The sequence below is a fragment of the Capra hircus genome, chromosome 10 (assembly GCF_001704415.2).
Source record: "Capra hircus breed San Clemente chromosome 10, ASM170441v1, whole genome shotgun sequence".
In the NCBI taxonomy this organism is placed as follows: domain Eukaryota; kingdom Metazoa; phylum Chordata; class Mammalia; order Artiodactyla; family Bovidae; genus Capra; species Capra hircus.
In genome coordinates, this window is record NC_030817.1 from 74,637,140 (window position 1) to 74,655,821 (window position 18,682).

Here is an 18,682-nt window from a genome sequence, read left to right on the forward strand (position 1 = left end):
CTTGGATAAATAGGGAAGGAGATCATTCCAATACACTGTGGTGAATGCAATGATAAAAGGTTTATCCTAGATGCTCTGGAACTGGCAGAAAAATTAATCAGAACTAAAATATAATTGTGTGATAATAACAATATATTTTTTCTATCTAGTAACAAGGTCCTAAATACAAAAAAAAAAAAAAATTAAGTAATGGTAAAAATCTCAGGCACTACTTTAGGTTGATGGGAGAAATACTGTTAGGGTATGTTTTGCATAAGCAGTCTTGGAGAGCTTCTCAGATCATACCAAGCGCAAGCAGGCACATGCCTCTGCATGGGGCACCGCCTGTTAACAGGTGGGAGCGTTGGGAGAGCTCAGCAGGTTGAGTGACGGAGGGAGCAGAAGCTCCGAGTTCTACGGCTGTGTAGCATAGAACGTTCCCTGACTAGAACTTACACTAAGTGGGTGTGCCATTTTAAAGAAAATAAAACTCATACCTGGGTGAAGTCACTTTCTCTCAAGCTATTTCTTCATCGCCATTATCACAAACAGGAATTTCTTGACCCACTACACAAAGGCAATGTGCTGGGCCCTCCCCACAGGAGGGTGAAAAGAGTGTAAGGCATAGTTCTTACCCTCAAGGAAGGCTGGGTGATGAGGTAAGACAACTAACGGAGTCCCAGGACTCAGGGAATCTGCGGTGTTGACACAGAAGGATTCTAGCTCAAACAAGGCCTCAGGTTGTCCAAAGGCCAGAAGAGAACCTTGATATTCTCATTTATAAAACTTCTTAGGGCAAGAGTTTCAGGTAGGTTTGTCTCCAGACTTGGGTTCCCGGGTTTAGAGACATTTGGCCCACGTGGCTGCCAAACCTCAACATAGCTTAAGGTGAAAAGGAATAAATTTGCCTTCATATTGCTACTTTGGAAATATATACCATTTTAGTGATGAAAATGCAGGTCAGTTTTCTTCACTGATACTTTTCAGTCAATAAAGTTGCATCCCCCCCCCCCGCCCCCCTTGGAACTCAATCAAGACTTTTTCATGGATTTTTAAAAAGTGCATTCCACACATATTTTTCTTATCCCTGCACCACCAGACCTTATGCATAGAAAAGTAGTTCTCAGAGAGCCCTCCGAAGTCTCAGAGCGTTCACCCCTCTAGCCATTCCCTCAGGCCTTCCTTCCGACTGCCTTAAATATTCCTTCCATTTGAGTGATCAGGCAGCCGAGTTAGCCTCTCTGCCCTACATCTCCCTCTTGCAGGGATATGGACATCTTTCAGGAGCGGTGTGTAGAATAACTCTGGCTATAAACACCCATGTAAGAAAAGAACTCTCATGCCATGCCATAAGAGTGCTTCTGAGTGGAGAGTCAGGGGAGAGATCATGTAGGAAGGTTGGAGTCGAGAGGATTTTGACGGTGGGAGAAATACAAAACAAATTCCAGGACTGCTCTCTGTCCCGATTTGAGTCCGGTGGAAAGAGCTCTAGCTAGTAGCAGGAGCAAAGACTGTCACCTGACAGGTTGTGGAGATCTGGAATGATCAAGCAAAGGTGTTTGGGAGAGAAAAAAATTATTAGAAACCAGTAAAAGTCTATTACTTATGGACGAGCACTGTTTCTATTTGAACGTGTGTTTTTTTCAGATGTTTTGCTATGCAATTATAACTATATTTAAGAACAGAAATGAGATCGTATCCTACTTACCACCTTGTAAGCTGCTTTTTTATGATAAATATCATATTTTGTAGATCAGTCCATACAAAATCAATTCAAGTGTCAATTTGTATAAATGCACATAATAATAAAAATGGCAGTTGAAACTTAAAAAGGCATAGGCATTGAGCAGGGAAGTGACAGAGTTACATCGATACTTTGGAAGGATTAGTCTATCATCAGGATGCAAGACGGCTAGTGAGAGGAGGAAGGGAGGACGGAACTTTAGGTATGAAGTGCCATCATTCAGGTCAGAGGTTCAGGGAACCTGCGGATTGACTATGGTGATGCCATTCTCACCCCTCCAGGATGATGCTGGGCCTGGTAGAAGACCAGCGTGAAGAGATGTAAAACACAACAATAGCTCATCCTTTCCGTGGCTAACTGCATCCACTGCTCAGCCTCAGAGCCCCTGGAAAATTCCAGGCAGCTGACTTTGGCAAAGTGAGAAGGCCGTCCCTTTTATTCTGCTCCTCCCTTCCCCACCTTCCTGTGTAGACTGTGAAAGGAAAGCATGGCAGTAGGGAAAGTTTCAGATAAGGCAGTACCACTGGAAACGAGCAAAGCACACTCCTAGTTTGCAAGATGTACAGTCGTTTCAAATACCACCACGGGACACATGCCCTTCTCGGTAGCAGAAGCAGCAATTTCCTGGATTTTGTTTGAGGGGTGGAGGGTGGGGACAGCTGACTGGGAGTGGATCCTCCTGTTAAAGCAGTTTGTTTTGGACGCAGCTGTTACCCTTTGCCAGCTGGAAAGCAGATGATGATATTTGTTGTAGATTTTTCAAATCTGAAGCCCAAGAGACCATCTTCCCCGTCCCCCACAGACCTCCTGCAACTAGGCACACTGTCACCAAGTGAAAGAAGGGAGGGGCAGCATGTTAAAGTGGAAGGGACGCTAGCTTTGGAGCAAGGTTCACCTCTCGCAGAAGCCTAGACCACTGCCTTTGGGCCCTTCCACGCCACTTTACCTCAATTGCACAATGGGGAAAACAGTAGCTCTTCTCTCAGGGGATGCTGGGAACAGGGCAACCCATGAAAAACACTCCAGTAGTACATAGCACAGTGACTCTCTCTGAGATACTTCCCACCCCTAAGGTGACCTCTTCAGTGATTTTTCTAAGAGAATACAATTTGGTTGACTGCTCCCTGGGAAAGCCAGACTTGGAATTAGACCAGCTCCAGGAGGGGGACTAGTGCTGGGGAGACAGATTCATTGTGGTGCTGACAGCCTAGTAATCAGTACAGAGTATCTCAAAGCGGTGACCATTGGCAAAACAAGTCCAGTCATGCGGTTGCTTAGAGGGTTCATCACAAACGCACAGTGGAGAGGAGTTCAAAGGCAAGGTACAGGCAAAAAGGAAAGGAAATGGCAGGACAAGGAGCATCAGAAGCAGGATAATATCTTTGGGAAGGGTACTTGAAAGAGCAAACAGCCTCAAGAGGTCTACAAAGGTCTACAGCCTCAAGAGACTGCAGCTGCAGGGAGACCACGAAAACTGAAGTCTGCTTCTTAGAGCCAGACACAAGGCCAAACCACTTTGGCAGTAAGAAAATTGAGTCTGAACAGAAACTGGCTATGCAATATTAAATATGTTCTTTGGAACACCTGTTCTGCAAGACGTCGCTAGATTGAAAATAAGAAGAGGGAAAAGGCTTCCTTGGCCACAGAAGTTTGGTAACTGTTGGATAAAACAAATATTTCTTTACTGTAGTATACCACTTCTCAAAGTCTTTAAAATACTAACATTAATTGTGACTCTAAAAGAAAGACAGGGAATTCTCTGATGGTTCAATGGTTAGGACTCCACACTTTCACTGCCAATGGCCCAGGTTCAACTCCCGGTAGGGGAACTAACATCCTGCAAGCCTTGAGGAGCAATAGATAGATAGACAGATAGATAGATACAGGTATGCGAGCATGCTCCGTCACTTCAGTCATGTCTGACTCTCTGTGACCCTGTGGACTGTAGCCCACCAGGCTCCTCTGTCCATGGGATTCTCCAGGCAAGAATACTGGAGTGGGTTGCCATGCCCTCCTCCAGGAATCTTCCTGTCCCAGGGATCAAACCCACATCTCCCGTGTCTCCTGCATTGCAGGCAGACTCTTTACCTACTGAGCTACCAGTGCAGCCCAAAGTTACCTCAACTCTGAATCCTTTAATGGGGAGAACACAAGTAGTCCACTGTGATATTCTCATCTACAAAGGGTAGCAGGACTAGCCCCAGTCCTGGAGAGTGGAGTGTGGCTCCAGTTGCAGCTGGGTGGAGAGGATGGTGGAAATGGGCAGCGAGAAAGTGCAGTTGGTGGTGCCTCACCATCTCAGCCAAGGCCGGATAAAAGCAACAGAACCTGAACATCTGTCAGAGGTATCAGGGAATTAAAATGAACACAAAAACCTGAAAGATTTAGCCATATTTTTTCCTTTGCCTGTCCTTTACCTTTTATAAAAATAAAAATATGGCCCTTCATGGAATAGCATGTTATAAAATATGTGTTAAATAAGTCAAAATATAAATCAAAAAAGTCTGAGAGAATCTAAATTAAAGTGTCCATGAAAATTGTTATCACTTTTTTGCATGATAGGATTTATTACCTTTTTTACTTATTTGTATTTTCCATTTTATACAATAAATCTTTTTTTTTAAAAATAATTGTTTAAAAGTAACTTTACTGGGACTTCTCTGATGGTCCAGTGGCTAAGAATCTGTCTTGTAACGTAGGGAATGTAGGTGCAATCCCTGGTCAGGGAACTATGATCCCACAGGCCACAAAGCCACCAAGTCTACATGCTGCACCTGCTGAGCCTGCAAGCCACAACTAGAGTCCATGTGATGCGATGGAAGATCCTGCCTAATGCAGTGAAGATCCTCTGTGCTGCAACGAAGACCCAATACAGCCAGATAAACAATAAACACATATTTGTTTAAATACAGAAATTTAAAAAAACCATTTTGCTAATTTACAGCAATTAGGAAATTAAAACTGCAAAATTTTTAAAGTTTAGGATTTGATTTGGCAGCTTTGGGGAATATTATTTTAGTATTTGTGAATACTTCTCACTTGAGCTAACCCTGGTTAGCTTAATTCATTTGAATGGAACCCCTTTCAGAAGGAAACTTGTATTAGTTTCTAGGACCACGGTAACAAAGTACCAGAAACATGAGTGGCTCAAAACAGAAATACAATCTCTCACAATTCCAGAGGCTGGAAAGCCAAAATCGAGGTGTTGGCAGGGCCATGATCTTCCTGCAGGCTCTACACAACAACCCTTCTTGCTTGCTTCTCCCTAGCTTCTGGTGGCTGGGGCAGTCGTTGGCTTGTGGCCGCATTGCTCCAGTCTCCCTCCATTGTCGCATGGACCTCCACCCTGCGCGTATGTCTGTGTGCCTTCTCTTCTTCTGAGGTTCCGGGTGGATGTGAATTTGGAGGGGACACTATATAACTCACTACAAAACTAAAGATAATTTAGTCCACAAACTCTTGAAAATACAGATTAGCACATCTTGGAGGGCCTATTTGAATCTATTAATATTGTAACTGTAACTTCTGTGGCTGCTGCTGCTGCTGCTGCTAAGTCGCTTCAGTCATGTCCGACTCTGTGAGACCCCATAGACCGCAGCCCACCAGGCTCCCCCGTCCCCGGGATTCTCCAGGCAAGAATGCTAGAGTGGGTCGCCATTTCTTCTCCATTGCAGGAAAGTGAAAAGTGAAAGTGAAGTCGCTTAGTCGTGTCCGACTCCTAGCGATCTCATGGACTGTGGCCTACCAGGCTCCTCCATCCATGGGATTGTCCAGGCAAGAGTACTGGAGTTAGGTGCCATTGCCTTCTCCATACCTCTGTGGCAGGTGACCTTAGTTGTATGAATCTCCTACAGAACTATGTTGACAAAGTACCCAGGGATGTTTTCATAGCAACCTTTTTTTTTTCCATAACAGTGACAAATGGGAACAACCTAAATTCTCATCAATTAGGGACTGGTTAAATTATCATACATTTATGGCATGTATACTCTTCAGCCTTTAAAAAGAATGAGGTAGACTTGAGTGACAGACATGAAAGATACTCAACATGGATTAGGAGAAGGAAATGGCAGCCCACTCCAGTATTCTTGCCTGGAGAACCCCGTGGACAGAGGAGCCTGATGGGCTGCTGTCCATGGGGTTGCACAGAGTTGGACATGACTGAAGCGACTTAGCATGCATGCATGCATTGGAGAAGGAAGTGGCAACCCACTCCAGTATTCTTGCCTGGAGAATCCCAGGGATGGAGGAGCCTGGTGGGCTGTGGTCTATGGGGTCACACAGAGTCGGACACGACTGAAGCGACTTAGCAGCAGCAGCAGCAGCAATATGGATTAAGTGAAAAAAAAAAAGTCAGTAGACAGTGTATATTTTCATTTACGTAATAAACTTCTACAAATTAAACAATCCTACATTTATGTTTTAAGGGATGACTTTATCTTTCAAAAGCACTTCAATAAGCACCAAAAGGTACTTATTATTCTCCTTCAATTCTTCTGAATCCCACTTCACCCTTTTATTAGTCTGCCTGAGCTACTATAACAAAATACCACAGAATGTATGGCTTTGACAACAGAAATTTATTTTCTCACAGCTCTGGAGGCTGGGAAGTCCAAGATCAAGATGCTGGCTGATTCAGTTCCTGGTGAGCACTCCCCTCCTGGCTTGTAGAAAGCCACCTTCTCACTGCGTCCTCACATGGCAGACTGAGAGAGCAAGCTGTCTGGCGTCTCTTCTTCAGTTCAGTTCAGTTCAGTTCAGTCGCTCAGTCGTGTCCGACTCTTTGCGACCCCATAAATTGCAGCACACCAGGCCTCCCTGTCCATCACCAACTCCCGGAGTTCACTCAGACTCACGTCCATCGAGTCAGTGATGCCATCCAGCCATCTCATCCTCTGTCGTCCCCTTCTCCTGCCCCCAATCCCTCCCAGCATCAGAGTCTTTTCCAATGAGTCAACTCTTCACATGAGGTGGCCAAAGTACTGGAGTTTCAGCTTTAGCATCATTCCCTCCAAAGAAATCCCAGGGCTGATCTCCTTCAGAATGGACTGGTTGGATCTCCTTGCAGTCCAAGGGACTCTCAAGAGTCTTCTCCAACAGCACGGTTCAAAAGCATCAATTCTTTGGCGCTCAGCTTTCTTCACAGTCCAACTCTCACATCCATACATGACCACTGGAAAAACCATAGCCTTGACTAGATGGACCTTTGTTGGCAAAGTAATGTCTCTGCTTTTGAATATGCCATCTAGGTTGATCATAACTTTCCTTCCCAGACACTAATCCCAGGGTGACAGCCTTACCTTCATGACCTCATCTAACCCTGATTGCCTGTCCCCACAAAAGCCCCAGGTGGCGCTATAATAGAACCTGTCTGCCAACACACAGAGAGACATAAGGGTTCGATCCCTGGGTCCAGAAGACCCCCTGGAAGAGGACACAGCAACCCACTCCAGTATTCTTGCCTGGAGAATCCTGTGGACAGAAGACACTGGTGCCTACAGTCTGTAGGGTAGCAAAGAGTCAGATACAACTGAAGTGACTTAGCGCACACACACACAGAAAAGCCTCACTTCAAATAAATACATTGGGAGTTAGGGCTTTGACATATGAATTTTGGGAGGACACAAACATTCAGTCCATAACAACTCTCCTTATAAAAAACTCAGGCTATAAAACAATGCTTTAAAATGGAACCAACTGAAGCTTTTTAAAAATTAGCACATAAGAAAAAATGCCCCAAAGGACCTGGATTGGTCATTCAGATCCTGGATGCAGACTCCAGTGTTCTTAGATTCCAGTATTCTGTGTGGTGGGATGTAGCTTACCCCACTCCCAAGACACCTGACATTGATCACCAGATGAATCCAGAGTAACCAAGCTTGAAGAAACAGGTTACACCATCAGAGATGTATCATTATGACTCACACTATGGTTGTCATTCTTATTCTTTAATGCATCTGTGGGAATGGCAATCCTCCCAGCTTCCTAAGGAAGTGCTGGAGGGAAGTGCTATAATGGGAACCTGTTAAAATGTGAATTTCACAACCGTCCTCTTGAAATGAGAAAGGTAGTTGATAATGAAGAATGAATGGCATTACTAGCCAGCCTCTTCTCCCAGCACCATATTATTTCATGTCACTGCTGACAGGGGCATTTCATGACACTGAATAGCCATGAACCAGAAACAGAAAAAATTGTAATCTGCATAGAAACGATGCAGAAACCCAATCTGAACTAACAAGGCAGGATCTTACCCCCCAAAATATATATATATATTTTCTGATAAAGGGGTTTGAAAATGCATACAGACAAAATGGAGCAAAAAATTTTCATCCTGTTAAAACCCTATTACTGACATGGAAAACAATTTTACCATGAATGGTATAATAGTAAGGTGTTCCTTTTCAGAAGACAACAATGATAGTAGAGTTAAATAACACAAATAACTAGAGATTGCAATAGAAGCCCATTTTACTGAAGCTGCTAAAAAGCTTAGGAGCTTTTTCTAAAACACTGGGGGAACTGGTTGAACCAGTGAGGCTAGCCAAATAGAATTATAATAGAGACATTGTAAAATGGCACAGACCAAAAACTTCAGAGGTGGCTGTAAAACTTTTTCCTTTAGAGGGATGCATTCTCACAAATCTGGTTATATGAACAGAAAATTTCTTTGTTCATTTCAATCCAAATGCAGATGCTCTGAAGAAAATGGCATGAAGTATTAGAAACAGTCAGCTGCTTAGACCCTTAAAGGGCTTCCCTTGTGGCTCAGCCTTAAAGAATCCACCTGCAATGTGGGAGACCTGGGTTCGATCCCTGGGTTGGGAAGATGCCCTGGAGACAGGAAAGGTTACCCACTCCTATATACTGCCCTGGAGATGGACTGTATGGGGTCGCAAAGAGTCAGACACGATTCAGTGACTTTCACTTCACTAGATCCTTCAAGAGGTGTTTGGGGATGAGAGGGGAAGACACAAACACAAATGCCAAAACTGGATAGTGGCACAAACTGTAAAGGCAGACAAGGCAACTCATATGACCCGTGCAATCATGGTTTGCCTTCTCATAGTTTCTTTAATTAAAATAACATTTGCTCAAAGCCACAAAGTAAGGGAAGTGTAATATTTATTTTTACAATTTCAGTATTCCTATTATTTTCTAATTCAAGTTTCTCCCACGGGGGAGGAATACCAGCAGGCTCTCAAAAACTAATGACTGCTTAAACTACTCTGTGTAAATTCAAACCTTGTCATTTTAGAGCAATGAAACACTCTTAGGTCAGTGGTTCTGAACCCTTGCTGCCAAGTAGAATCACCGGGAGAGCCACACCAAAAACACTGATGCATTTGATCCCCCCTAAGCAGATGAAGTAAAATCTCGAGGTGTGGCCAAGGCATCAGTATTTTCTAAGGGCTCTCAAGGTGAATCTCTGAATCATTCTGCTTTTAGGTTTAAAATCATGTCATGTTATAATTAATAACATTTTTTCCTCTAAATCCAAAAGTGGTAGCTGCATACTGCAGAGAATTAGGAAAAGTATGGAAAGTACAATTTTAAAAAATGATCTGAAATCTCACTATTCCTTTATATGTGGTAATCTAGTATGTCAGTCCCTTGCTTTACACATGAAGAAATGGAGGCCAAGACTTCCTTCCTCTCTTAGGAGCTCTTTTGGAGTCAGGATTAGAATATAGGTTTCCCTTTACTTTTCTTGCAAAACACATTTTTGTGCAAAAACTTGGATCCACACAAGTTTCATTCCAATCTGAAACTCTATTTCCATAAAGAAGCTATTATTTCTCATGATATTCTAACAAATTTTAAGAATATCAGTCAGATCATTAGAGTGACTTTGCCTTTCTCTTGAATTTGAGCACATAGGTAGGCCCCTGTGTTCTACAGAACACTAATTCCATTGGAAACTAACAGATGTAATGAAAAAAAAAAAAAGAGAGAGACAGATTTCTCATTCAGGCAGACTGGAAAACAAAATAAAAGAAGTTTCTTTACTGCATCACTTCTTGTGGTTTAAGTGTTATACTAATAGCACTGAGAATCTCTGGGATGTATGTGCAGAATACAATATCAAGAATTTATTTGACCTTGGATCCTTTCCTCAGTTCTTTGGAACACATTTCAGCAAATAACACTGTGAGATTCCTAGAATAAAGGAGTAAATAGATCTGTAGTACCTTATTAGGGGCTTCCCAAGTGGTTCAGTGGTAAATACTCCACCTGCTGATGCAGGTTTGATACCTGGATCAAGAAGATCCGCTGGAGGAGGAAATGGCAACCCACTCCAGTATTGTTGACTGGAAAAATCCCATAGATAGAGGAGCCTGGTGGGCTACAGTCCATGAGGTCACAAAGAGCTGAATAAGACTGAGCCACTAGGCATGAACATGAGCACTCTAAAAAATTTATACCAAGCAGAGGCGTACTTTAAAAGGGAAGGAGTATATGACTTGAAGGACAATGGCAGCAATATTGGTTATAAAAGGGGAAAAAAAGCAGTAAGCAACTTAAATACCCGGTAAGAGGTTTAATTATGATATAGGCATATAATTAAATATAAAACCCAATCACTAGGAAGAATGTTGGAGATTAGTGATGTTGAAAAAACACAGGACTTCCCTGCTGGCCCAGTAGTTAGGAGTCAGACTGCCAGGGTGAGGGTTGGGGGACACAGATTCCATCCCTCATTAGGGAAGATCTCACATGCCAAGGAGCAACTAGGCCCCTACACCACAACTACTGAGCCCATACCCAGCAACTACTGAAGACGGCTGGCCCTAGAGTTCCTCCTGCACAAGAGAAGCCACTGCACCATCCCTGCTCCTCATAACAGAAAGGCCACATGCAGCAACAAAGACCCAGCACAGCCAAAAAAAATAAAATTTAAAATAAAATAAAAAACATGGAATGCATTTGTGGCAAGCACTCCGTTTAAACTCAGAACAAGCCTTAAAAGCAGGTTACGCATGAAAAGGTTTGAAAACAAAGAATCTGACTTGCCCCAAAGTCACACAATTAAGTAGCGAAGCCAGGACTCAAAGGGAAACTGAATCTCGAGCCCAAGAGTCTTAAAACGCCCACAGGCTTCCCAGGTTTTGTGCAGGGCAGGGATAGAACTATCTACGACGCATTGTTACTCTGAGAATTAAAGAATATAATAAACACAAAGCTCCTGGAATACGGTGGACATTCAACACTCAGAAGCCACTAAATAACTCGCTCAAAGTCACACAATGCGTGGTTTTACCACGCATATAAACAGAAATTTGAACCTGTGTTCCCAAGAAGGCGTAAAAGTTGCAGAAGCACTCGCCTTCAACGCTTCTCTGGTAACTCAGCTAGTAAAGAATCTGCCTGCGATGCAGGAGACCTCGGTTCGATTCCTGGGTCGGGAAGATCCGCTGGAGAAAGGCTAGGCTACCCACTCCACTATTCTTGGGCTTCCCTGGTTGCTCAGCTGGTAAAGAATCCGCCCACAATGCGGGAGACCTGAGTTCCATCCCTGGGTTGGGAAGATATCCTGGAGAAGGGAAAGGCTACCAACTCCAGTAGTCTTGCCTGGAGAATTCCATGGACTATACAGTCCACGGGGGTCGCAAAGACTCGGGCACGACCGAGCGACTTTCACTTCACTTTCTTGGCTTCAACCTCTAACGCAGGGTCAGTATAGACTTTCCTCTGTCCCATAAACCGCACCTCAGAGGTCAAGTAACACCCAGAAGGTCTCTTCAGAAAGAAGAGAAAGCGCAACAGTCCCTTTAGCACCAAGCTCACCAATTGGCCACGGCACAATTTCCGGGGCGGAAGTGACGTCTATAGTTGCGCGCCGGAAATGGACTTACAGAGTGAGCCCAGGAAGTCGCCGAGGTATTTGGGCTTGGGATCCGGCTACGCTTTGGTCCAGAGCTTTGCCGCATTTGTAGGCGGCTGCTGCCATGACTGCCCAAGGGAGCTTGGTGGCTAACCGAGGCCGGCGCTTCAAGTGGGCGATTGAGCTGAGCGGACCTGGAGGAGGCAGCAGGTGAAGTGCTGGGCAAAGCTCGATATCAGAGCTTTCACTGTAGGACTACCCCAGAGGAATAGGACCTGAGCCCTCAGGCACAACTCTCTGAAAAGACGACTCCTGGGGAGCTGATGGCTTCTCTGCCTGGAGGTTTCTGTGTCCAAAGGATGCTTATTTCATCCTTCCCAGTAGGCCAGGATCTGACGAACCACGGGAGGGCTTGGTCTAATATAGGTAAATGCATCTGAGGATCTTTATTCCTATGATGAGAACAGGAAATGTGGGATACGAAGTGTGGGAGGCTACAGCCTTAGTTTTTTTTGGTTTGGTCTGTAGGGGCCGAAGTGACCGGGGCGGTGGCCAGGGAGACTCGCTGTACCCAGTTGGTTACTTGGACAAGCAAGTGCCTGATACCAGCGTTCAAGAGACAGACCGGATCCTAGTGGAGAAGGTACAGAGGTATAAATGTAACCATAGTCCTTGGGCCAGTTCTGAGCTACTCACCTACCTCTTCTTCCAGGCAGCATATGGATATCTTACTGAAGATGGCCCTTATCCCGAATATTTGGTAGCTAAACTGCTTGAGATAAGCGTTACATTAGTTGACCGTATCAGCTCCAAAAGTGCTAATTGGAAAAATAAAAGACGGTTGAACATAAGGTATAATAAAGTAGGTTGAAAATTATCTATTGGGGCAGCGCATTCCAGTTGAAGTCCTTTTTCTACTCTGGTACCCTTATACCACTCATCCAATCTGTCAGAGTAGTCTGTTGGTTCAAATAGATTGAAAATCTCATTTCTTATTGCTTTACTCTATCATCCTGGTCTAAGTCACTCCATCTCCTACCTCTTTCCCTTTTGTTCACTCCTGTCCCCAGAATGACCTCTTTGCTGCTGCTTAAATATGCCAGGCAACCTATTTCAGGCTTTTTGTACTTGTTCTTCCCTTTTCCCCCAGATTCCTTTATGATTTGCTGTCTCATCTCCTTTATGTTTCTCAGATGTTACTTTTGTAGTGAAGTCTACCCTCATGGCACTCCCTGTCTTATTTTCTTATATTTATCCATATCATTCATACATTTTACTATCTCTCTTCACTGTTGTAAGCTCTGTGAGCGCAAGATGTTTGTCTCCCAAGTGCCTGCAACACTGCCTGGCACTTTTTTTCCTCTCAGCCTTAATACTGCTTTTCAAAAAGCCCCTTTGGCTTTCTTGATGTAGAGCAAATTTCATTAGTTTCTGCTCTTATTTTGATTTCCTTCCTTTCCATTTCCTTGTGTCTCTAATTTATTCTTTTTCTGATTTCTTGAAATAGATGCTTAGATATTAGTCTTCTAATATGTATTTAAAGGTGTAAATTGCTCAAAGCTCTGGGTCTTACAGTTTTAATATATGGTATTTTTGTTATCAGTTAATATTTCTATTTTCCACTGACAGTTCTGCTTTGATTAGTGGATCATTTAGAGCACATTTGTTCATTCTAAGACATAAAAAATTTCTAGTTATCTTTTTGTTACTGATTTCTAGCTCAATTACATTATAACCAAATAATATGCTTTGTATGATTTGAGAGTTACTGACATGTTCTCCATGGCTCAGTTGTCAGTTTTTGTAGATGTCCCATTTGTGTTTGAAAACCATGTAAATTCTTTATCTGTTAGGTGCAGTGTTGTATGTCAGTTGGGTTAATAATGTCATTCACATCTTACATATCTTGATTTGTCTGTTCTGTTAGTAAATGAGGTGTGCTGATCTACCATTATGTGGATTTTATCTAGTTCTTCAGTTGTAGATGGGACAATGATAGGTGCAGAAGTATAAGAACAAAAGTAGGGAAGTCTTCTCTTTACCTAAAGTCATGGGGGAAAATGGTATCTGGACAACCCATAGGGAAAAACATAAAATAGTGAGGATGCCTTATCTTTAGTAGACTAGCAAGTTCCTTTGGCAAAGTGAGAGAATGGTAGAGGTGGTGGAATTGAGGAGTTAGCTCAGAAGCACAGAACTGGGAACTGTGTTCATTTGACTTTAACGTCAGTGATACGATAAATGTGGGGCTAAGGATAGTAATCAGTGGTTAAACCTGTGTTTGTTGTAGCGCTGCTGGGACATTGCCTTGGGTCCCCTGAAACAGATTCCTATGAACCTCTTCATCATGTACATGGCAGGCAATACCATCTCCATCTTCCCTACTATGATGGTGTGCATGATGGCTTGGCGACCCATTCAGGCACTTATGGCCATTTCAGCCAGTAAGTATTCTTTTTTTCTTGCCAGTAAGTATTCTTGAAATGATAATCCACCCTAAGCTTTAAGAATCAGAGGCAAATTCCTTGGCAAAGCCCACTGTAAATCTCTGGCAGAGCTTGCTCTTGGCTAGCTGCTGCAGGGTGGTGGTGGCAGTGGCGGTGGCATGAGGGGAAAACGGTGCTTGTGGGTTTCTGTTCACCTTAATGGTTCTACTGGCTATCTTAGTATGGAGCTGTTCGTATTATTTATATTAATATATGGCCTGATTCATACTGAAGAAAAAGTTGTTTTGGTTTTTGACACTTTCTGTTACCCCAACAGCGTTCAAGATGCTAGAAAGTTCAAGCCAGAAGTTTCTTCAGGGTTTGGTGTATCTCATTGGGAACCTTATGGGTTTGGCATTGGCTGTTTATAAGTGCCAGTCAATGGGACTGTTGCCTACACATGCATCAGATTGGTTAGCCTTCATTGAACCCCCTGAGGTAAGGCAAAAGGAAAGTTAAATTTGGAGCAGCTCTAATGTACAGTAAATAGCTGACCCATTTGATGGTGGGGGATCACAGTTGGTATTAGAGCTCATTTCTTAAATAAGATCCATTAGGAATTTGAGAGTTGTTATTCTTAAAAGATAAAGTAAAATAGAGCTTGTGGTGAAAGTAGTAAGTAGTCAATTCAGGAAGGTATTTCAACACTCATTCACCATTAACCTATTTACTTTTTCGTTTCTCAGAGGATGGAGTTCAGTGGAGGAGGACTGCTTTTGTGAACTTAAGAAACACCTGGTACCTATATATCTGGATTCTTTATGCCCAGTGGCTCCTTCTCAGCTTATTAACCCTTAACATCATCTCCTGCTGAAAAGAACCAAAAGCTCTTTTCTCCATGGTGAAAGACTTTTTCACTACAAACACACAAAAACTATACCACAACTCTTGACTGAAAATAAGGTAGAAAACTTTATTTATGTTTCCAGTATAGAGCAAAACAACAAATAAAACCATGACTATGTAAACAAAAGAATGGTTGCTGTTAAATCAAGAACCATAGCAGCATCTCCTTTTAATAAATTAAATGGCTGAGAACAATACTAAAAAAAAAGTTGCACAAGTTTTCCTTATATCTATTCTCCTTAATATTTCACTTCTATTTAACACAAGCTGGGACATAAAAATTCTGTTGGAGATACTTGTGGAAGATGTGAATTCAGATCATACATGATGAAAAGAAAAATAAACCAGACCAAAAAAGCGCATAAAATGCTTACAGTGTAATAACTACTTTAATATCCACAAAAATGGATTTTTAACACGTTTGGGGGAGTAAGGACTGGCAGGACTGCTGGGGCAATAGGAATCTGAGGCAACGGAAGATATAAAGTGGTGATCTTCCCCCCCCCGAGAGGAACTGGGAACCTGTCAAACAGATGCTGCGATTCAAACTTCAGTTTTAAGATAGCTATGCAATGCAGAGGGCCAGCAATTAGAAAATGAATATTGTCATAACCTGCCCTGGTAAAGTCATAGCTAAGACTTAAAAGCTGGATCTCATTCAAAAAGCAGGAAGATGTCTTTCCTTTTTCTTCCTGCTTAAAACACATAGCCCCCTCCCATAATATGCATTCTCTTGTCAAGTTTTCAGTATTGCTTTATTTGCAGTGATTTAAGAGACAAGATGCTTTGCAAACATAAGTGACACGTAGACATGAAATGCTCTAGACAGAGATGAGTTTAAATCTGGCCCAAGAACCACTTCCCCATGTAACAGTGATTGTTTTAGGGGCGCAGTAGGGGCTATATTAGCAGCCACTAATTCCATTATCCCTTTAAAGGATTCTTACAGAGCTCCAGCCACAGAAAGCTCTTCTAAAAACTAACGTTATTTTCTGCCCATGTTTTTTCTATATGGAAAAAAATACATATACATGTATCACTTTGGCCAGAGGGTGTGTGTAAATAAAAAGGAATTCTTGGGCAAGCTGACTTTAGAGCATGGGTCATTAATAGCTTGGGTCCTCGGAGACTTGTTCTGCTACTGCTGAACTCAACTTAGCAATGGAGTGTTGCAATGGAAGTTGTAAACAATGCTTCTACCCTCTGCAGAAAGCAGCAGGAAAAAACAAAACAATATTGCTACCTGACTAAACTTGGACATTTAAAGAAGAGGAAAGGGAATAAATCAAAATGACTCAAATTTCTTAAGTCATATTGAAGGGTTTTTCTCCTCTGTCCATAAGGGCAAGCATAGTCTGCAGACTGTGGAGCAAAGCAGCTTGCTCCATATCCTACTGGTAATCAAAGAGTGGCACTATTTATCATTCATAAAATAAATTTCAAAAGCAGCCAGGAACACAGGCAAGCGAGTTTCTTGAAATACCCTGTCCTGTAAAATAAATGAAGACTTCACATAAATTAGCACTCAGCCACACAGGGTAGCTTCCCTATGCTTGAAAGTCAGATGTTTTGTGATCATTAACTTAGCAAATTAGTGAAGTTTGCACAAGTATTTTCTTGACACATTTTGAGCTTTCTGAAAACAAATAGCAAAAGACTTAATTTGGATAATTTTTTAGTTCAGATCCAAGTTTCTGCAGTCAGAATAAGGAATTGGAAAAAAAAAAAAAAAGCTCATACTTTGAGCACTGAGGCGCATGCCTCAAGTCTTCACTATGGCTTTGGGAATAAGTCCACAGGTTTCTTAAAGAAGTTTCTTGAATCAGGCCATTGCCAGTTATACACCACTTCAGTGAAGCAGGTAAGAAGAATAGCAGCAGCTCAGTAACTTTGGCACTATGAAGGAGTATGGCTCTAAACCGCAAATTCCACTGCTGGATTCCCCCTTTGAAGGATAGTCCAAAGGTTTAGGGAAGGATTTTTGACAGTCTCCTAGCGTTTGTTACTATGATTTTTGATCTGTGCCTGTAACCCAGAGGACATAAAAGGGAGAAGGAAAGGAGGATCTGTTGGTCAATGTGCATTATCATCTATATTTCCTGGAAAATAGCTTATGTATTTTGCCCGTATCACACAGGTAACTACAGGCTGTATTTATCCAGATCTTGATAGATACCTTTTGGAGTTCCCTTAGTTTATCCATTTGAAAAGAACCTGAAAGAATTTTTACTCAACCTTCTAAGAAACAATTTCCATGGTAACAGTGCCTATATAATAATCTTAACCACAGAATGGGTTTTGAAAAACAGCCAAAATATATAATATAGTATGTGTCCCTAAACATGTTTGGGGGGAACCTTGTTTCGGAGGAAGTAGAGGCTGCAGCTTCGCGTTTCAGTTTTTTCATATTAGTACCCTAATATAAAATTAAGAGTACCAGAGAGCAGTGGATGCACTGACGAAAATTTTCATCTTGGCCTGCCACAGTTACCTACATCAAGATGTAAGATCCCCATGTACTTGGCCATGAATTCCGTAGTATGATGAGGCTGTCTCTCTGGCTGTCACCCCCATGGTGTCATCATTGAATCATGACCTCTGAGACTCATCTTTAATGTTAGATGTGTACTTGTGTATTTGCCTTTTGACTTCAGTTGAATTTCTAGCATCTCTTTTACCAATTTATTTTATTGGTTTAGTTTGTTCATCCTAAGTTGCCTTCATTCTGGTACAGGCATGGCTTATAGGCCTTGAGCATTGTTCTGATGTTGAGGGAAGATCTACTTCTTTAAGGACAGCAGGTCATATGGTAGCAAAGAACAGATCGGTTTGTACTTCCTTGCACAAGGACTTGAGGCTCAGCTCATTAAGAGTTCAGCGTGATGTATGCAGAATACAGGTCTCTAGTTGATGGGAGTGGTAATGAAGAGCCGGCACTTCCACGGAGGATAGAATCCTTTTCAGAAGGTGAGGCCGAGCAGAGTCATTCAGGAGTAGATTATGAATAAATGGTGATCACTTCACTGCCACCACCTCGGACAAGAAGGACTCGCTCTAGTCCTTCAGTGAGTACTTCTAGGAACTCCATGTCTTCAGAAATTGTCAAGGAGACAAGTAGGAAAAGAGCATTCTTACAACCTGGCATCATGATAATCTGAGTTTATCTGACTACAAAGCTGAAAAATCAACAGGCTTAACTATATATAGTCAGAACTGGAGACGTCTAAACTCTGGATTCAATTCAGTTCTGTGAAGTAATCTGGGGATCTAGTCTCTTGGCATAAATAATATTAATGCAAAACTCTTTCCCACTTGTTAGATTTTTTTTTGTTATTTTTAAATGGGGGAACCCACAAGTAATGTGTTATTAGTACACAGTAAATAAGCCAAAAGGGAGAAAAAGCCACAACAGGGTAGCTTGTAAGATTCCAAGAGAGAATCCAAGTAATTTCCAAGTGCAGCTCCTCGAGCTACATTTTTTCCCTGCCACTTCTTTTTCCTATGTTTCACTGAAATACAAATGATTTACTCTTTGTTTTCTTTTAACCTCTTTTCCTTAATGGTACTTGTAAAATGGTCCAGTCTTTGCTATTTCAGAGGATGAACCCTTGTCTTTTCCTCTCAGTTAGAGGAAATTCCCCTTTAACTTCATCCAAGACAGACTTTGTGAAGTGGGAAGAGCCTGGAAAGGGGAAAGGATATGGTGTTCCATCTCTAGGATGATCAGAAATGGTTCTATATACTGAACATTAGAAGTCATTGTGCATATATACCACCTAAAAAATCTGTCTAGGGTTCAGA

The 18,682-nt window shown here is 42.3% G+C and overlaps 2 protein-coding genes across 5 annotated transcripts in view; one reads left to right on the forward strand and one right to left on the reverse strand.

Annotated features, from left to right (window-relative positions):
* EMC4 (ER membrane protein complex subunit 4) lies at nucleotides 11,569-15,098 on the forward strand. The gene is made up of 5 exons (XM_005685448.3): nucleotides 11,569-11,759; nucleotides 12,078-12,192; nucleotides 13,840-13,993; nucleotides 14,313-14,473; nucleotides 14,722-15,098. Exons 1-5 carry the CDS (start codon nucleotides 11,674-11,676, stop codon nucleotides 14,755-14,757), a joined length of 552 nt encoding a protein of 183 aa, XP_005685505.1. The 5' UTR covers nucleotides 11,569-11,673; the 3' UTR covers nucleotides 14,758-15,098.
* The window catches only part of SLC12A6 (solute carrier family 12 member 6), a 90,748-nt gene continuing 86,994 nt past the window's right edge, over nucleotides 14,929-18,682 (reverse strand). For all 4 annotated transcript variants that reach the window (XM_005685450.3, XM_005685449.3, XM_018054503.1 and 1 more), the window contains one exon: nucleotides 14,929-17,971. In XM_005685450.3, the coding sequence (XP_005685507.1) occupies nucleotides 17,880-17,971 (92 nt within the window). In that variant the 3' untranslated portion in view covers nucleotides 14,929-17,879. The remainder of the gene's footprint in view (nucleotides 17,972-18,682) is intronic.